General features: G+C 44.2%; 1 protein-coding gene across 1 annotated transcript in view; it reads left to right on the top strand.

Moving 5' to 3' along the window:
• The window catches only part of MTMR2 (myotubularin related protein 2), a 77,779-nt gene that overhangs the window by 58,937 nt on the left and 2,532 nt on the right, over positions 1 to 16,310 (top strand). Inside the window, exons 8-13 of the mRNA XM_065408797.1 lie at positions 7,306 to 7,455; positions 8,309 to 8,497; positions 9,621 to 9,806; positions 11,485 to 11,691; positions 13,693 to 13,785; positions 15,654 to 15,767. Coding sequence (XP_065264869.1) covers positions 7,306 to 7,455; positions 8,309 to 8,497; positions 9,621 to 9,806; positions 11,485 to 11,691; positions 13,693 to 13,785; positions 15,654 to 15,767 — 939 coding nt within the window. The remainder of the gene's footprint in view (positions 1 to 7,305; positions 7,456 to 8,308; positions 8,498 to 9,620; positions 9,807 to 11,484; positions 11,692 to 13,692; positions 13,786 to 15,653; positions 15,768 to 16,310) is intronic.

Consider the following 16,310-nt stretch of genomic DNA (forward strand, 5'->3'; position numbering starts at 1 on the left):
GACTGTCCGGTTTGGCCAATGTACATGGCAGAGGGGCATTGCTGGCACATGATGGCATATATCACATTGGTAGATGTGCAGGTGAATGAGCCACCGATGGTATGGCTGATGTGATTAGGCCCTATGATGGTGTCACTTGAATAGATATGTGGACAGAGTTGGCATCGGGCTTTGTTACAAGGATAGGTTCCTGGGTCAGTGTTTTTGTTCAGTGATGTGTGGTTGCTGGTGAGTATTTGCTTTAGGTTGGGGGGTTGTCTGTAAGCGAGGACAGGTCTGTCTCCCAAGATCTGTGAGAGTAAAGGATCATCTTTCAGGATAGGTTGTAGATCTCTGATGATGCGCTGGAGAGGTTTTAGTTGGGGGCTGAAGGTGACAGCTAGTGGTGTTCTGTTATTTTCTTTGTTGGGCCTGTCTTGTAGGAGGTGACTTCTGGGTACTCGTCTGGCTCTGTCAATCTGTTTTTTCACTTCAGCAGGTGGGTATTGTAGTTTTAAGAATGCTTGATAGAGATCTTGTAGGTGCTTGTCTCTATCTGAGGGATTGGAGCAAATGCGGTTATATCTTAGAGCTTGGCTGTAGACAATGGATCGTGTGGTGTGTCCTGGATGGAAGCTGGAGGCATGTAGGTAAGTGTAGCGGTCAGTAGGTTTCCGGTACAGGGTGGTATTTATGTGACCATCGCTTATTAGCACAGTAGTGTCCAGGAAATGGACCGCTTGTGTGGATTGATCTAGGCTGAGGTTGATGGTGGGATGGAAATTATTGAAATCATGGTGGAATTCCTCAAGGGCTTCTTTTCCATGGGTCCAGATGATGAAGATGTCATCAATGTAGCGCAAGTAGAGTAGGGGCGTTAGGGGACGAGAGCTAAGGAAGCGTTGTTCTAAGTCAGCCATAAAAATGTTGGCATACTGCGGGGCCATGCGGGTACCCATAGCAGTGCCGCTGACTTGAAGGTATATATTGTCCCCAAATGTGAAATAGTTGTGGGTGAGGACAAAGTCACAGAGTTCAGCCACCAGGTTAGCTGTGACATTATCGGGGATACTGTTCCTGATAGCTTGTAGTCCATCTGTATGTGGAATATTGGTGTAGAGGGCTTCTACGTCCATAGTGGCCAGGATGGTGTTTTCTGGAAGATCACCGATGGATTCTAGTTTCCTCAGGAAGTCAGTAGTATCTCGAAGATAGCTAGGAGTGCTGGTAGCGTAGGGTCTGAGGAGAGAGTCCACATAACCAGACAAGCCTGATGTTAGGGTGCCAATGCCTGAGATGATGGGGCGTCCAGGATTTCCAGGTTTATGGATCTTGGGTAGCATAGGGCCTAATCACATCAGCCATACCATCGGTGGCTCGTTCACCTGCACATCTACCAATGTGATATATGCCATCATGTGCCAGCAATGCCCCTCTGCCATGTACATTGGCCAAACCGGACAGTCTCTACGCAAAAGAATTAATGGACACAAATCTGACATCAGGAATCATAATACTCAAAAACCAGTGGGAGAACACTTTAACCTGTCTGGCCATTCTTTGGCAGACCTGCGGGTGGCTATCTTAAAACAGAAAAACTTCAAAAACAGACTCCAAGGAGAGACTGCTGAGCTGGAATTGATATGCAAACTAGACACAATCAACTCAGGGCTAAATAGGGATTGGGAATGGCTGAGCCATTACAAACATTGAATCTATCTCCCCTTGTAAGTATTTTCACACTTGCTTCTTATCAAACTGTCTGTACTGAGCCATCTTGATTATCACTTCAAAAGTTTTTTTTCTCTTAATTAATTGGCCTCTCAGAGTTGGTAAGACAACTCCCACCTGTTCATGCTCTCTGTATGTGTGTGTATATATATCTCCTCAATATATGGTTCACTATATGCATCCGAAGAAGTGGGTTGTAGCCCACGAAAGCTTATGCTCTAATAAATTTGTTAGTCTCTAAGGTGCCACAAGTACTCCTGTTATTTTTGCGGATACAGACTAACACGGCTGCTACTCTGAAACCTATACATTTACAGTTTCCTAAGGGTTTTTCTTTTTAAATAAAAAAAATGTTTCTTTAAAGAGTATTTTTAAATGATTTAAGTAGGAAGTTGGAAGGAGAAAATCCATATAAATGTTGAAATAGATACTGTATGTTGTCTTGGGGGCTATTTTAAGGGATCAGCCTAGGCAGGGTAAGGTACAAATGTTCGTAGGCTGGAACAAAGGTTTGGAGTGTATCCAGACTGGCCTTTACAAAGCTGTTAATTACTTTGAGTTAATTGGCAATCAGTTAACTTGAGGTAACGAACTCTAGGGGTACGTCTACGCTGCAATAAAAGACCCATGGCCTGGGTCAGCTGACTTGGGGTTGTGGGGCTTGGGCTGCCAGGCTATAAAATTGCAGTGTAGACTTTCAGGGCGCAGGGTGGGGGAACCCTACCAACTTCTTCCTAGTGTAAATACTGCCTCGGATTATGTCTTCTCTGCAAGAAAAGTGGGTTATTTGCACTCTCAGTGTAAAATCAGAGGGGAGACAACGCTCAGGTATATATCTAGTTGAGATCAACCATCTTTCTTCCCCCACCCCCACCCCATCCCTCAAGCCTAGGGTTTACCTTGACTAGTTACATTAAGTTAAAAATTACAAAGCCTTGTCTCCTCTAGGATGTTACATCGAGTTAGCTATCTCGGTGTGAAAACACACCTGGGTTTTGCAGTGAAGACAAGGCATGATCTGAATTCTGACTGTGATGGAACATAGTCATTACCATACCAGATCAGACCCAACATTCATCTTGTCTTCAAAAATGATTGGTACCAGCTGCTAAAGAGCAAGACACAAGCAACCCTTCAATAGGCAGTTATGGTATGACCTGGCCCCCTTTAATTAGAGGTTTGCTTAGGTCCTGAATCATGAGGGTATATGTCCCTTGCCAAACTTTGGGGTATTTCAATTTATTTATTTATTTATTGCTGTTTGTAACTCTGGATGTTCTCATTGTCTGGGTCTGTATAAGTGTCTAATCCTTGTTTTGACTCTTTACTTGAATCTTATTGAATACATTGGATAATGTGTAAATAATATAATATTCTTGTTAAAATAATAACTGTCCATTAATAAATCAGTATTGTGTTCCTGGCATGGTACTGGGATTTGTGCATACTGTAACAAAACTGGGATAATATAGCAAATTCGATAATGAGATTACCTGTCTGAGACCATATGAAGTGTGAACAGAAATCACAGAGGCAAAATGTATGTGTTATCTAGAGAACCTCTGGAATGGATTTAAAAAATTCTGAGAGAGCTGGTCTTGGCACAAGCAGTGCATTGATTCTACGGGGACCCCATGGTCTTGCATGTTAATTGGCATCTCACAGACCAAGTGAATCTTCTTCCTCTGGGTGCGGGAGTAGAGGGCAACAAGTAGAATCCAGCTGTCAGGCATTCAGAAAAGGCCTGACTTCTGGAGGAGGATAGGGTTGCCAATGCCAGATGTGTTTGAAACCATGGATGTGATGTGATCTCTTCAGATTTGTATAAATGATCTAGAGGACATTGCTACAACAGAGATCCTGGAGATTAGGAAGGACGTTTAGTGAACCCAAAACTACTCTGTAAATGTCCCTGAGAAAAGAGAGAAAATGTGTAACTTATTAAAAATTATCGGTCACATAAAATGACGGAGAATAATAAACAACGTGTAGAGAACAAAAGGACCTCAGAGAGGCTTGGGTCTGAGTTGGTAATTGAGATCATATGTGGAAAATTAAATTTCAAACTGAAATCGCTCCCTGATTTTTATTACACACTGACTGACAAAATATGAAACAGAACTGCCAAACGAATAAAATTCAGCTAAACCCAAAAGGCTTCTAGATTACTTGGGAATAACGTAAAGCTTTCAATTTCAAACAAGGTGGGGAGCAATTGGAAAATCTTACAAGGGGTTCTGAAGCTTGAAATGTGAGATGTTTCCCTAAGGAAGCCGTGCTGGAATGATACTATGCTCTGGTTAGATGCGTGATGGAACCACAGCATGCAGGTTTCAGAACAAACAAATAGGAAAAGGTACTTGCAGTGGTGCTGTAGAGGGAAGAGCATCAATGCTTACCCAGAAGCAGAAAGGTAGAGAAAGAGAACAGATTTTTAAAGGGGAACATTTCCTAGGAAGGGAAAACAGGAATTGATCGGAAATGTTTCAAAACCAGGCTTAGTGTAGAATCTGCCCTCAATTAGACTCTGATCCAGTAAAGCAGTTAAGCTCATGCTTAACTTTAAGCATGAGACTAGTCAGTGGAAAGTACTTATGCTCAGTGGTGAGCTCCCAAAATCCTAATAACCGGTTCCCTACTGGGTCCTCAGCGGCACTTCGGCGGCAGGGGGGGTCTTCACTTGCTCCGGGTTGACGGCGGGTTCTTCCCCCCCCCGCTGCCAAAGACCCGGTATGGAACTGCGCGGTGAGTACAAGCCCCACTTGCCTGTCTCCCCTCCCCCCATCTGACCCCAACCCAACCCACGTCCTGCCCCCCTCAGAACCCGCAACCCATCAACCCCCGCCCCCGCTCCTTGTCCCCTAACCACCCCCTCCCGAGACCAGGGGTGAAAGTAAGTCCAGTGACTTACCAGTTCGCTGGGACCAGCTCTGGCCCCCAGAAGGGGCGGGGCCTAGGGCGGAAGGGGCGTGGCTGAGGGAGTCAGAGCCAGCCCCAGCCTACCCTGTAAGGTAAGTGCCCCCTCACCCCCACCGGGGTAGCAGCAGCAGCCCGGGGCTCCAGGGGCTATTTAAAGGGCCCGGGGCTCCCCTGCTTCTACTGCCCCAGTCCTGTAAATAGCCACGGGAGCCCTGGGGAAGCGGCGGGGCTCCCGCGGCTATTTAAAGGACCAGGTCGGCAGAGGCAGCTGGAGCCCCGGACCCTTTAAATAGCCCCTGGAGCCCCCCGCTACCCCTGAGCTCTCGGGGCTATTTAATGGGCCCGGGGCTCCCCTGCTTCTACAGCCCCAGCCCTGTAAATAGCCACGGGAGCCCTGAGGAAGCGGCGGGGCTCCCGCGGCTATTTAAAGGGCCGGGGCAGTAGAAGGAGCCGGAGCCCTGGACTTTTTAAATAGCCCCCAGAGCCCCGCAGCCCTACCCCAGGGCTCCAGCAGTGGGGCTCTGGTGGCAATTTAAAGGGCCTGGGACAGGACGGTCCCACGGGCCGGATGTGGCCCACGGACCAGAGTTTGCCCATCCGCCGGCCCCTTTAGTAACCGTTTCTACACCGGCTTCTAAATTTAACAACCGGTTCTTGCGAACCGGTGCGAATCGGCTCCAGCTCACCACTGCTTATGCTTAACTTTAAGCACATGTGCTTTATGGGATTGTGGCTGTCATACCCAGTCTGATTCAATGTCTGCACTTTCACCATGTGACCAGCAGGGGGAGTGATTCAGTTGAATAAAAGTTTATATGCTGCGTGTCTGGATGATGTGAATGAAAGTAAGTGATTAAAGAATAGTGTGAGTCAATACTATGAGGCAGATTGTGTCTGGCCCCTGAATGGAGGGGGCATACGTTGCTTTCCTCCCTGTGCCCTCACCCAGGGACTATGCACAGATGCAACTTTTGATGCTCCTGAGTTTAGGGACTGCAAGTGGTGCTAGCCTACCTGGAGAAGATAAACCATCTCCCTACCTGGCATCCATACCTCTCTGTGTGTGTCAGCTTGTCTCCCTGTCAGATCTCACTGACTGCTGCTCCCTGCTTCAGGGAGTGTCACTTTAAATCTTACTCAGTCCTTTAATCACCTCCCTTCACAGGAATCCAGTCCCTTTGTAACTGTTTATAGCCCTTTGATCTGCTAATGCCCCACTCAGGGCTGGCTCTACTGTTTTTGCCGCCCCAAGCAGACAGAAGCCGCCGAATTGCCACTGCGGGCAGCTGAACATAGAAGCTGCCACCGAATTGCCGCCGCCGCGGAAACGCGCGTTCCGCCCTAACGGCACACAGACTCTCCCCGCCGTCCACGGCGGCAATTCGGCGCGCTGCTTGGGGAAGCAAAAACACACGGACTTGCAGATTGCCGCCCCAAGCACCTGCTTGGAATGCTGGTGCCTGGAGCCGGCTCTGGCCCCACTTTAGCAAAACAAGGCGTGCAGCTTGACAGAGACAGGAGATAGGAAGGGTCCTTGCAACTCATAGCCTGCCTCATTCTCTTCCAAGTGTGTACCAGGATGTTCTCATCTGGCAAGCCATTGTGTTGCTTTCCTGCTCAGCCCCCATTGAATTCAAGCATTACAGGCATATAATAAACACTCCACTGCTCCCAATACAAGTTAGATTAGTACAATCATACGGGAAATTCTAATAACCTACCATAGTTATACAGTAGCCTCACCTCGCTGACCAGGCCCCTTTCAGTGTTCATAAAACTCTTCCATCTCAGTATTCTTAGATTATTACATACTAGTTCCACAACTGCCACACTGGGCGCTATAGGAAAAAGTGCTTCTGGATCCCAGAATTCACAGGTGCAGCCACATGCCAAAACAGTTGTCAAAACAGAATTGGTGTGTGGACACCCTAAACCAGAGCTGCTCAGTTCCTTATGAACTTGGCTTGGTGGACTGGTTGATGGGAACCCTGTGTCCTCTGAACCATGTCCTGACACAGCTGCTAACATTGCACCTTTATTTTCTCTCTCGTTTTTCCATTATCTGTTCTCCCCCCACCCCTTCTCTTTTCCATGTGCTTTACTGACTCTTCTCCCTTCTGGTCTCCCCTTCACCTTGTCTGGTGGCTCCCATCCCCACTCTCCCACTCACCAAAAAGGCGAGCATCACTGGGGCACCATCCAAGGTTGAACTGAGCACCAGAGAAGAAGAGAAGCTTGGGCTAGCCAGCTCCTATCCTGCGCTCTATAGTCATGAGCTGTTCCTCCAGCTTGTTACGTTAGGGGCCACAATGGGAGCAGGGAGAAAGTTGCTCTCAAAGCATTGCTTCACAGTATATTTTCCATGAGTGTGATTTTGGGTCTTGTAGTTTTACCCACCTTCCCTGATATTCTCCACTGCTCTGTCTCCATGAACTAAATCACTGTCCCTCTTGCAGGGGAGCACTTTACCAACTCATCACAAAGACATGGGAGGTAACCGGCCATTTCATACAATCTGCGTTGCTGCCATAAGTTTCCTTCCTTAATACAGACACGCTTGTTTGTGCCCTTGAATTTAAATTCTTAGAAGTGACGGCAAAGTCCACTGGTCTCTTTTCCTTGGGTTGGGGACCCTGTAGTAGTTTATTTTCTAAACTAGTGTTGTTTCATATGCAGGGAATTCCCAATGAAAGCTGGAGAATAACCAAGATAAACGAGCGCTACGAGCTGTGTGATACATATCCTGCCATTCTAGTCGTGCCCGTGAATATTCCAGATGAAGAATTAAAGAGAGTGGCATCTTTCAGATCAAGGGGTCGCATACCAGTGAGTATGACAAAGGAAGACACTTTGATGTGGTTTTATAAAGACCTTTGTACCATAAATAATGCAATGATCAGACAAAGAGGATGCCATGGAGCAAACCCAAATGATTGATGGATAATAAAAGCAACGGGGAGACCTCTGCAAGGAGTTTGAAGGCAGCATTTTCTGTGGAATTAATGTCATGAAAGAGACATAGACTAAACTGAAGTGCTAAGAAGATAAGAAAATTGAACTAAATCCAGACTTAATTTTCTAGGATACAAAATTAGCCCTGTTAATTATTCACAATTTTCTGCCTTTTCTGATTTTTTTTTTTTTTGGGGGGGGGTAAATGAATACTTTTTTTCTGAAGTCCTTTATTACTGTTAAAGAAGACTCTTATTTAACATCAGGTTGTAAATAAGGAATGTCATAATCATTACCTTTATTTCAGAAGCAGCCAATATTATGCTATTTGCTTCACAGATATATAAAAAGACAAGTCCCTGCCCAAAGGAGCTTACAGTTTAAATGGGGAACACTAAAACGAAATTCAGCACAATGGGCATGCGTGAAAAGGGGTCTGTCTTACTCAGCTCATAACTGAATGGCAGGAGAATTACTCCATATAAAAGTCAGGTTTAAGCATATTCATACATTTGTAAGTGGGTTCCAGCTTTGGGAACGTACTGAAGTGAAAGAACAAAATACAGGACAATGCTGTCACTTTCATTCAGTCACGACTTAATTTGATCCAATCCTCTGGAACCAAATCAATACAAGGAATGGATCCAATGGAATCAGCTACAGGTAAATCATTTCACTATCCTACTGAATTCCTGTCTCCATTTCCCCCCCCTGTGTATTGTTAAAGGTTTTGTCATGGATTCATCCCGAAAGCCAAGCTACGATCACGCGCTGTAGCCAGCCGATGGTTGGAGTGAGTGGAAAGCGAAGCAAAGAGGATGAAAAGTATCTTCAGTCCATCATGGATTCCAATGCTCAGTCCCATAAAATCTTCATCTTTGACGCGAGGCCTAGCGTTAATGCTGTAGCCAATAAGGTTAGATGTGCTCTCCTCTCTCAGTGGCAGGGGATGTTGCAATTCAGAGCTAGCCTACCACCCTCCTTTAATAGTATCCGCGAGGATGAAGATGCGGTTGCCGTGATAGAATTGTTGCATTGACAATGGCTCCAGTCCTGCAGCTAGATCCATGCGGGTAGAGGCTTGCCACCTGCACAGAGTCCTGCTGATGTCAGTGGAACTCCACCTGCATGAATCCAGTTGCAGGATCAGGGCCTCAAACTGTAGAGGAAGAAAAGACCACTGAGCCAGACACAGAGGGTTTAAGAACAGGCTTTGTTCAGGGTGTTTTGATCAGCAGTTCAGAACAGAGATTCTGGCACCTTGAATCTTGGATGCTTCTGTTTTTCTGTGCCCAGCAGCTTGGGCCTGATTCCCTCTGTGCATGTTGACTTTAACAGGACCTGTGGATGTTCAGGACCATTGAAAATAGGGCCTGAGATGGCTCAAGCTGGGCACCTGACATCCATGGTTGCTTTTGAAAATGTGATGGCCTGTCGTGTGATTTCTCAGCGTCAGACAGAGATTCAGTGGAATGACTAGGAATGCAGCCCAGGACCAGACCCGTGTGTTAATGTTATGTAGCATACAATAGATATCGAGCTTTGTTTACATGCGAGAATCCCTTTGCTGCCTACGCTCTGGATTTTCTCTGTTTATCACCCCTTAAAGGCAATTACCTGTGGGGAAAATGCAGCCCTTCCCATAGGATCCCGAAGTGGGACTGCCAGACTGCAATATAGTGGGTCTGATGAATTTGTAACTTCAGGGGTGGTAACTCATAATTTTCAAAAAGAAAAATTAACACCTGTGTATGATATTCAGCAGTTTAACATAGGTGAAAATTACAGTATTAAGGAAAAAACATTTCTGTAGGAAAAATCTATTAAGATTATGTACAGGAATAGCCTTGTCCCCATTTGTAAAATGAATACAATGCATAGGTCTGTTTCCTGCTTTCTTTCATCATGATTTTGATAGCCGATTTGTAATTGTTTTGATAATACATATCAAATAATATCTGTCCTGTAAATGCTACTGGGTTGAAAGACCAAACACATTTTTGTTAATGATTTCCTATGGGTTTGTTTTTATTTCCCAGGCTAAAGGAGGGGGTTATGAAAGTGAGGATGCCTATCAGAATGCAGAATTAGTTTTCTTGGACATTCACAATATTCATGTTATGAGAGAATCATTGAGAAAACTGAAGGAGATTGTATATCCTAACATTGAGGAGACTCATTGGCTGTCCAATTTGGAATCAACTCATTGGCTGGAACATATCAAGGTGTGCATGTGTGTTAGTATCCGTGATGTATGTATCTGTCTAAAAGCAGAAGTGTCTGTCTACTCCTGGGACAGTTGCGAGGCAGCTGCTACTTTGTGTTTCATTTCAGACTCAGAATATTACAGAATAAGATCCTGATCCTGCAAAGACTTACACATCTGCTTAACTTTATACACTCTCAGGAGTTCCATTGTGGTCAAGGGGAAGTTGATTGGGACTCATGATAGTGAGTAAAGTTAAGCACATGCATATAGCTAAGCACATGTGTAAGTCTTTGCAGGATTGGGGCCAAAGTCCAAGTGTTCTCTCTCACAGAAACTTTATATTAATTCTTTCTTTCATTCTTGTTTTTCTTACTCTTCTATAAAAGTAATCTGCACTGAAAATATATGTTTTTCACTTCGTATGGGAGAAAATATAATGGCATCAGATGAATTATTAAGTCATTTTCATCCCCCGGAGGGAAATCTTTTTAAATAAGATGCTCTATAATCCTGATAAACCAAGAGAGAGAAAAAAAATGAGGGGCTTATTTGTGTAAAGTGCTGAGTACCATCAGCTTCCCCTGCTTTAGATGGGTATTAAGGGCTCCCAGTTGCAAACAGCCCTAGAGAGAGAGAAAAAAAGCCATTTACTTATAAATAAGAAGCTTCCAGCTGCCACATTAACATAGATTTTTGCTAGATTTGGCCTATGATTTTTATCATATGTTGTCATTTCACTGAAAATCAGTGAGGGTTTCTCCTCTCCAAAATGTAAACTTTGTATGTGGGTTCATACTACACAGGTGTCCCAGGGAAAGCCAGCAGTTTCAAGTCTAAAAGTGGGAGGTAGCAAGCCAAATCTTTGGGAAGAGTAGTACCCTATGTTGTTTGTCCTGCACTGTTCCTTATAGCTGAGTAGTTTGATGTCAGCTGTTCAGTTGGCAGAAAATATTTAGCCAAAGTAAATCAGTATTCCACGGGTGCCTGTGTTCATAGATAGATAATTTTTGGGGTGAATAACCTATTAATGTAAAAATGTCTAATGCACTAACACTTGGAACAAGGGCTTGTCTACATGGGGAAATTGACCAGGTTAGCTACAGTGGGAATAATTATTCCTCTATAGTTATACCAGCCAATTTCCCTATGTACACACACCCCAAGTCTCACTCATCTGACAAAATTAGAGTACCTGTATTTGCAGGGTTGGCACATAAAGGTCAACTCCCTGAAATTATGCATTTACACGAAAAAAAGGATAGTACAGAGCTGTTTTTGGAAAAGCAGGCTTGCCAGTTTCTTCCTTCGGCAAAATATAACCAATCTAGTTTTCCCATGTACACTACTGCTGTAGCCGAGACAAGGGACTTGGTTACAGCAGCACTGTTCCCTGACATGGTTAAAACAGGATTAAAATTGTAGTGTAGATGGGATTTAATTGTGTCCAGGTAACTGGGTTTAAATCCTGGACTGTCCAAGTATTTAATCTGGCTACTGGGACACTTCCAGAGTCATGTCTACCCTACAACTTGTAACCTCTCTGGGGCATAACCACCCTGTAACCAAGCCCTTGTCTCGGTTATAATTGTGAAGCAGACATGGCCCTTGTCTTGTCTAGAGGTGTCACAGGCAATTCTCCACTTGTAGTTCATATTCTATGGAGAAACTTCACTAATGCCCTGTCTGTGTCGCAGCTAATTCTTGCCGGCGCTCTTCGGATTGCTGATAAGGTGGAGTCGGGGAAAACCTCCGTGGTTGTGCACTGCAGCGATGGCTGGGACCGAACAGCTCAGCTCACTTCTCTGTCCATGCTCATTCTTGATGGCTACTATCGAACAATAAGGGGGTTCGAGGTGCTTGTGGAGAAGGAATGGCTGAGCTTTGGGCACAGATTTCAGCTGGTGAGTCAATAGCCTTTTGAGCAGATTCAATTGCTGGGTGTTGAACAAAGAGTATCTCACTGGATTAATTACGTAGTTCTATATGTTCCTTTAATCAACATTACTTGATCACAGCTGAGCTCACAGAGTAAAGGTGAATGCCACTGATACGCATTCTGGCACATTATATTTGTTGATTTTTGCTCATTGTCCTTAGACTGCAGTCAGTTGATGTTGGTTAAGGTTATCTGATCTAATACTGGATCTAATACTTACCTAAGGCACTGATTTCATTATGTGATTTTGGGTGGTCACTTAACAGTTTTTCCATCTGCATACTTGTGATATTATCCCCCATTTTACATGTGGGGAAACTGAGGTAGTTGAGTGATTGAGAGCCCAATCCAGCAAAACAGTAAACCAGGTGCTTAAACTGTAAGGAGATGATTAGTCCCATCTATAAAATGGAGATAATGATGCTGATCTTCTTTGTAAAGCACTTTGAGATCTACATATGAAAAGTATTCTATAACAGAGAGGTATTATTATTACTTACATGCTTAAGCCCAGAAGAGTGGCTATACTGGGTCAGACCAATGGTCCATCTGGCCCACTATCCAGTGGCCAATGTCATGTGCTTCAGGGGGAATGAACAAAACAGGGCAGTTATTGAGTGGTCCATCCCCTGTCGTCCAGTCCCAGCTTCTGGCAAACAGAGGTTTAGGGACAACCGGAGGATGGGATTGTGTCCCTGACCATCTTGGCTAATAGCCATTGAACTTATCTAATTCTTTTTTTTGAACCCAGCTACACTTTTGGCTTTCACAATATCTCCTGGCAATGAGTTCCATAGGTTTGCTGTGCATTGTATGAAGAAGTACTTCCTTTTGTTTGTTTTAAACCTGCTGCCTGTTAATTTCATGGGGTGACCCCTGGTTCTTGTGTTATATGAAGGGGTAACTAACACTTCTCTGTTCACTCTCACCACACCTTTCATAGACCTATTCTGTCATTCCTATATATTTTGTACCCTGGTATTACTGTGTCCCATTGATTATCATTCCACCAAGTTTCTGTGAGGGCTATTATATCACTATACTCATTTAATACTAGGCAGTCAAGTTCACCCATTTTAGGATTTAGACTTCAGCATTTGTATCCAAGCACTTATAAAATTTGTCAATATTAAGTTGTCTGCCTTCATGTGATGTAACTGAATGGGACTCTTTTTCATCTAAATTTTTCTTGAGTTCCTACCTGTACTTTGTCAATTTTCTATCCTCTCCTCTTTAGTAGGATAGAGATTATCCCCTTTTAATAAATCCTCCCCAATGGATATCTCGGTCCAAACCGTGTGGTCCTCCATACCTCTTAGCCTTCCCACAGCCTTTAGTTTAAAAACTCTTCTACGACCTCTACGGCTTCAGTGCTTTGCTGAATTGGGACCTTGAGTGATTTGCCCAAGGCCACACAGCAAGGTCAGTGTCAGAGGCCTACTTCTTAGGGACACTTTCGTAACTACCTCTCATGGGATGGTGAGGATGAGCTAGTGTTTGTACAGGGCTTGGCAGCTAGGAAGTGCTATGTTATAATTATCATTAGGTGCTGTGTTTCTGTGCAACTCTTGGATCCATTATACTGTACTACTGAATGAAGATGATGATGATCTATATAATTTAAAGGAACAAAAGTTTAAACTTTTTCTAGTCTTTTGAACGCTAGCTGTTAAATGAAGTCAGTGCCAGAATAACATCTGGAGCTTCTATTTAGATCACTTTTGTTTTTAGTTCTTTCTTAAGTGCACTTAACAAGTCCCTGAGAAAGGAACTCACTTCAAAGACTAGAGGAGTAGCTGTCCAGAACTTCTGCACTTACTAATATAAACACAGCAAAATCAGGACACTTTTAGACCATCTTACAGCTATTGCGGGCTGCTGCATTGGTAACCCAGGTACACAGAATCCAAGCTATTTCTTTGTGAAGCACTGTACTAGTTCATGTTCTTTGTTTGTTTTGTATCAGAGAGTTGGCCATGGAGATAAAAATCATGCAGATGCAGACAGATCTCCCGTTTTTCTCCAGTTCATTGATTGTGTCTGGCAAATGACAAGACAGGTAAATTTCTAAGCTGCAAACTTGCTTTATGCAGGACTTAGATTGGGTGCGTCTGGCTAGTGATCTTGCTGCTCAACTTTGAAATGAAACTACAGCCTCTTCTCTGTGGCTTTTTTGTTCTTTTCTGTTTTCGTTTGGGTACAATTGTCAAAAGTAACTGAGTGAGTTAGGAGCCTGTCATTGAATGCCTATGGGATTTAGGAGCCTAAGGGCCTAAGACACTTTTGAAAATAGGACTTAGGCTCCTTAGTCATTTAGTGGCTTTTGAAAATTTTATTTTCCCCGAGTGGCATTCATTGTGTGAGGGGAGAAGGGATTGAAGACAGCTGGGTTTTGTTTCACTTTAACCTCTTCTAAAAGTGAATGCATTGCTCCTAAATTGTGCATGATTATCAACACTGGAGTGTCTTCTTTACCCACAGACCAGGTACTGTATGAGCAGGGCCACTTAAATTCCTCTGCTCTGGAGGGAACATCTCTAGCGGCTTAGAGTGAGAGCCATGCCGCTGTGTCCACTCTGCATTTGGTCTCTGCGCCAGGGCCTGTAGGTTGTATTTTTATCCTTTTGACAAAGGTGCCTAGCCACCATTGAAAAAACCAACCTATGATAAAAATGCTGAAGAGGGATGCCATTTTAGATGGTACTTTTCAGTCGCCAAACAGGAGAGGTGGCAGCAGGTCCCTTTCTTGGATGTTGCTAAAGCATCCTTTACAGTGGTGGTCTTAATCCTTCTCCCATCAAGTTCCTTGGGAGGAGTAGGTGTTTGGGATGGACTGAATGGTAGCCGATGACATAAACTCATAGGCATCAGAGATGGGAAAGACCTGTTATATCATCTAGCCTTGGGAATAGGGCTCTGAAGCCAGGGAGGACAGGATGGTAAGGGTTACAGAACAAGATTTCCTGCTGTCCCCTTGTGTTTTCCCCCCCACCACATCGTTTCAAATCACCCCACCCCCACACTTCCCTCTGTCCCCTGGCCCTGCTCTGAGACTTCCTCCTTTCTCCCTCCTCCCCCCCCCCATCTCCCCTTCCACCCACACACACCATAACTCCAGATCTGGCCACGTTCCTTACTGCATAGCTCTGCCCCGACTCGAAAAAAATGGGGACACAGTTTTCACAACTCCCTCCCCCCCCCAGGTTTTCCACTCTATATAGAGGGAGTCAGAATTATTCAATATTCAGAAAAGGTCTGATGAAATTTTGAAAAACGATTTTTAAAACAAAAGGGGAAAAAATGTTGTGAAGTTTTGTAACTGTTTTCCAAGCAGCTCAGATTGTTGTTATACATTTGTATTACAGTACACCTACAGGCTTCAGCCAATGTTAAGGCCTTGCATGTGATGGCAATTCCTAGGTTCCCACGACCTATTCCCAACATGTGAACTAGTTTCATGGCCTTCTGGTGCAACCTCATGGAAAACTCTCAATTGGATGCGTGAATTGTTTCCATTTAACTAGATGGAGCTTTCATTCCTACTTAGAGTTTGTTTATTTTATATCTGCTGCACCCTTTTGTTCATAACCTCATTACAGAGACCTGTGCAAGCTCCAGTTTAAGCAGCTCTGGGTGTATATAAATACAGTGATCAGACCCTTCAGGCCTCTGGCTTTTGCTCAGAATTCCTTACTGCACATGTAAAGCAGATTTTTGAGTGAAGCGTTTGCTCTGAGAAAGTAGTAGTATGATTTTGGAGACAGAGGCAGCCAACTAACACAAACGAATCCTGCATTAGAAATGCATAGGGGACATATTCAGCTCATTAACTAACACGATTGGCTGTTACAGTGGTATGTGTGTTCATTAGCAACAAGCAATGTACTAAGAAAAATAAACACGCAATATTCCTGGTTGTGTTTGAAGTTTCCTACAGCATTTGAATTCAATGACTGTTTCCTGATGATCATTCTGGACCACCTGTACAGCTGTTTGTTTGGGACGTTCCTGTGTAGCAGTGAGCAGCAGAGGGTGAAGGAGGTAAGGCCTCACCTCTTTCCAAGATGAATGCAATTCTCAGTGTTCCTAAAATGGGCGAATGATGCTGATGGAATTGTTCCCATTCCCAGTGACTCCCTTGGGAGCACGTTTTGGCCCTAACAGATCTTCCAGCTGAACAGCTGGCATTCAGAATTCTTCCCCCCTGTAAACTGGTGTAAACTACTCATAGCTTAATTGCTATACTTCAGACTTGTGTACATTTCAGTGTATTCAGAATCTCTAAAGGCACCTTCAACCATTAGCCTCTGTCTTAACAGCTATCAGTTGCCTAGGAGATGTTTATCTAAAGTTCAAACAAAATCATACTTTCAACTACCTGCCCAGTAATACTAGAAAGTGAGCTGATTGTATAAACTAAAATGTGTGCACAGTCATACCGTACATCCAGCTGACAACATGGAAGTAACAGGGTGCCAGATGCGCCCTTTTCCCTGGAGAGAATGGAACTGCTAGCTATTAGGAGGAATGTGGCTGTAGTTCGTTACATTGGATAGTTCTGTACTCTAGCCTGGCCTACCTTGG

The sequence above is a fragment of the Emys orbicularis genome, chromosome 1, assembly GCF_028017835.1.
Source record: "Emys orbicularis isolate rEmyOrb1 chromosome 1, rEmyOrb1.hap1, whole genome shotgun sequence".
Classification (NCBI taxonomy): domain Eukaryota; kingdom Metazoa; phylum Chordata; order Testudines; family Emydidae; genus Emys; species Emys orbicularis.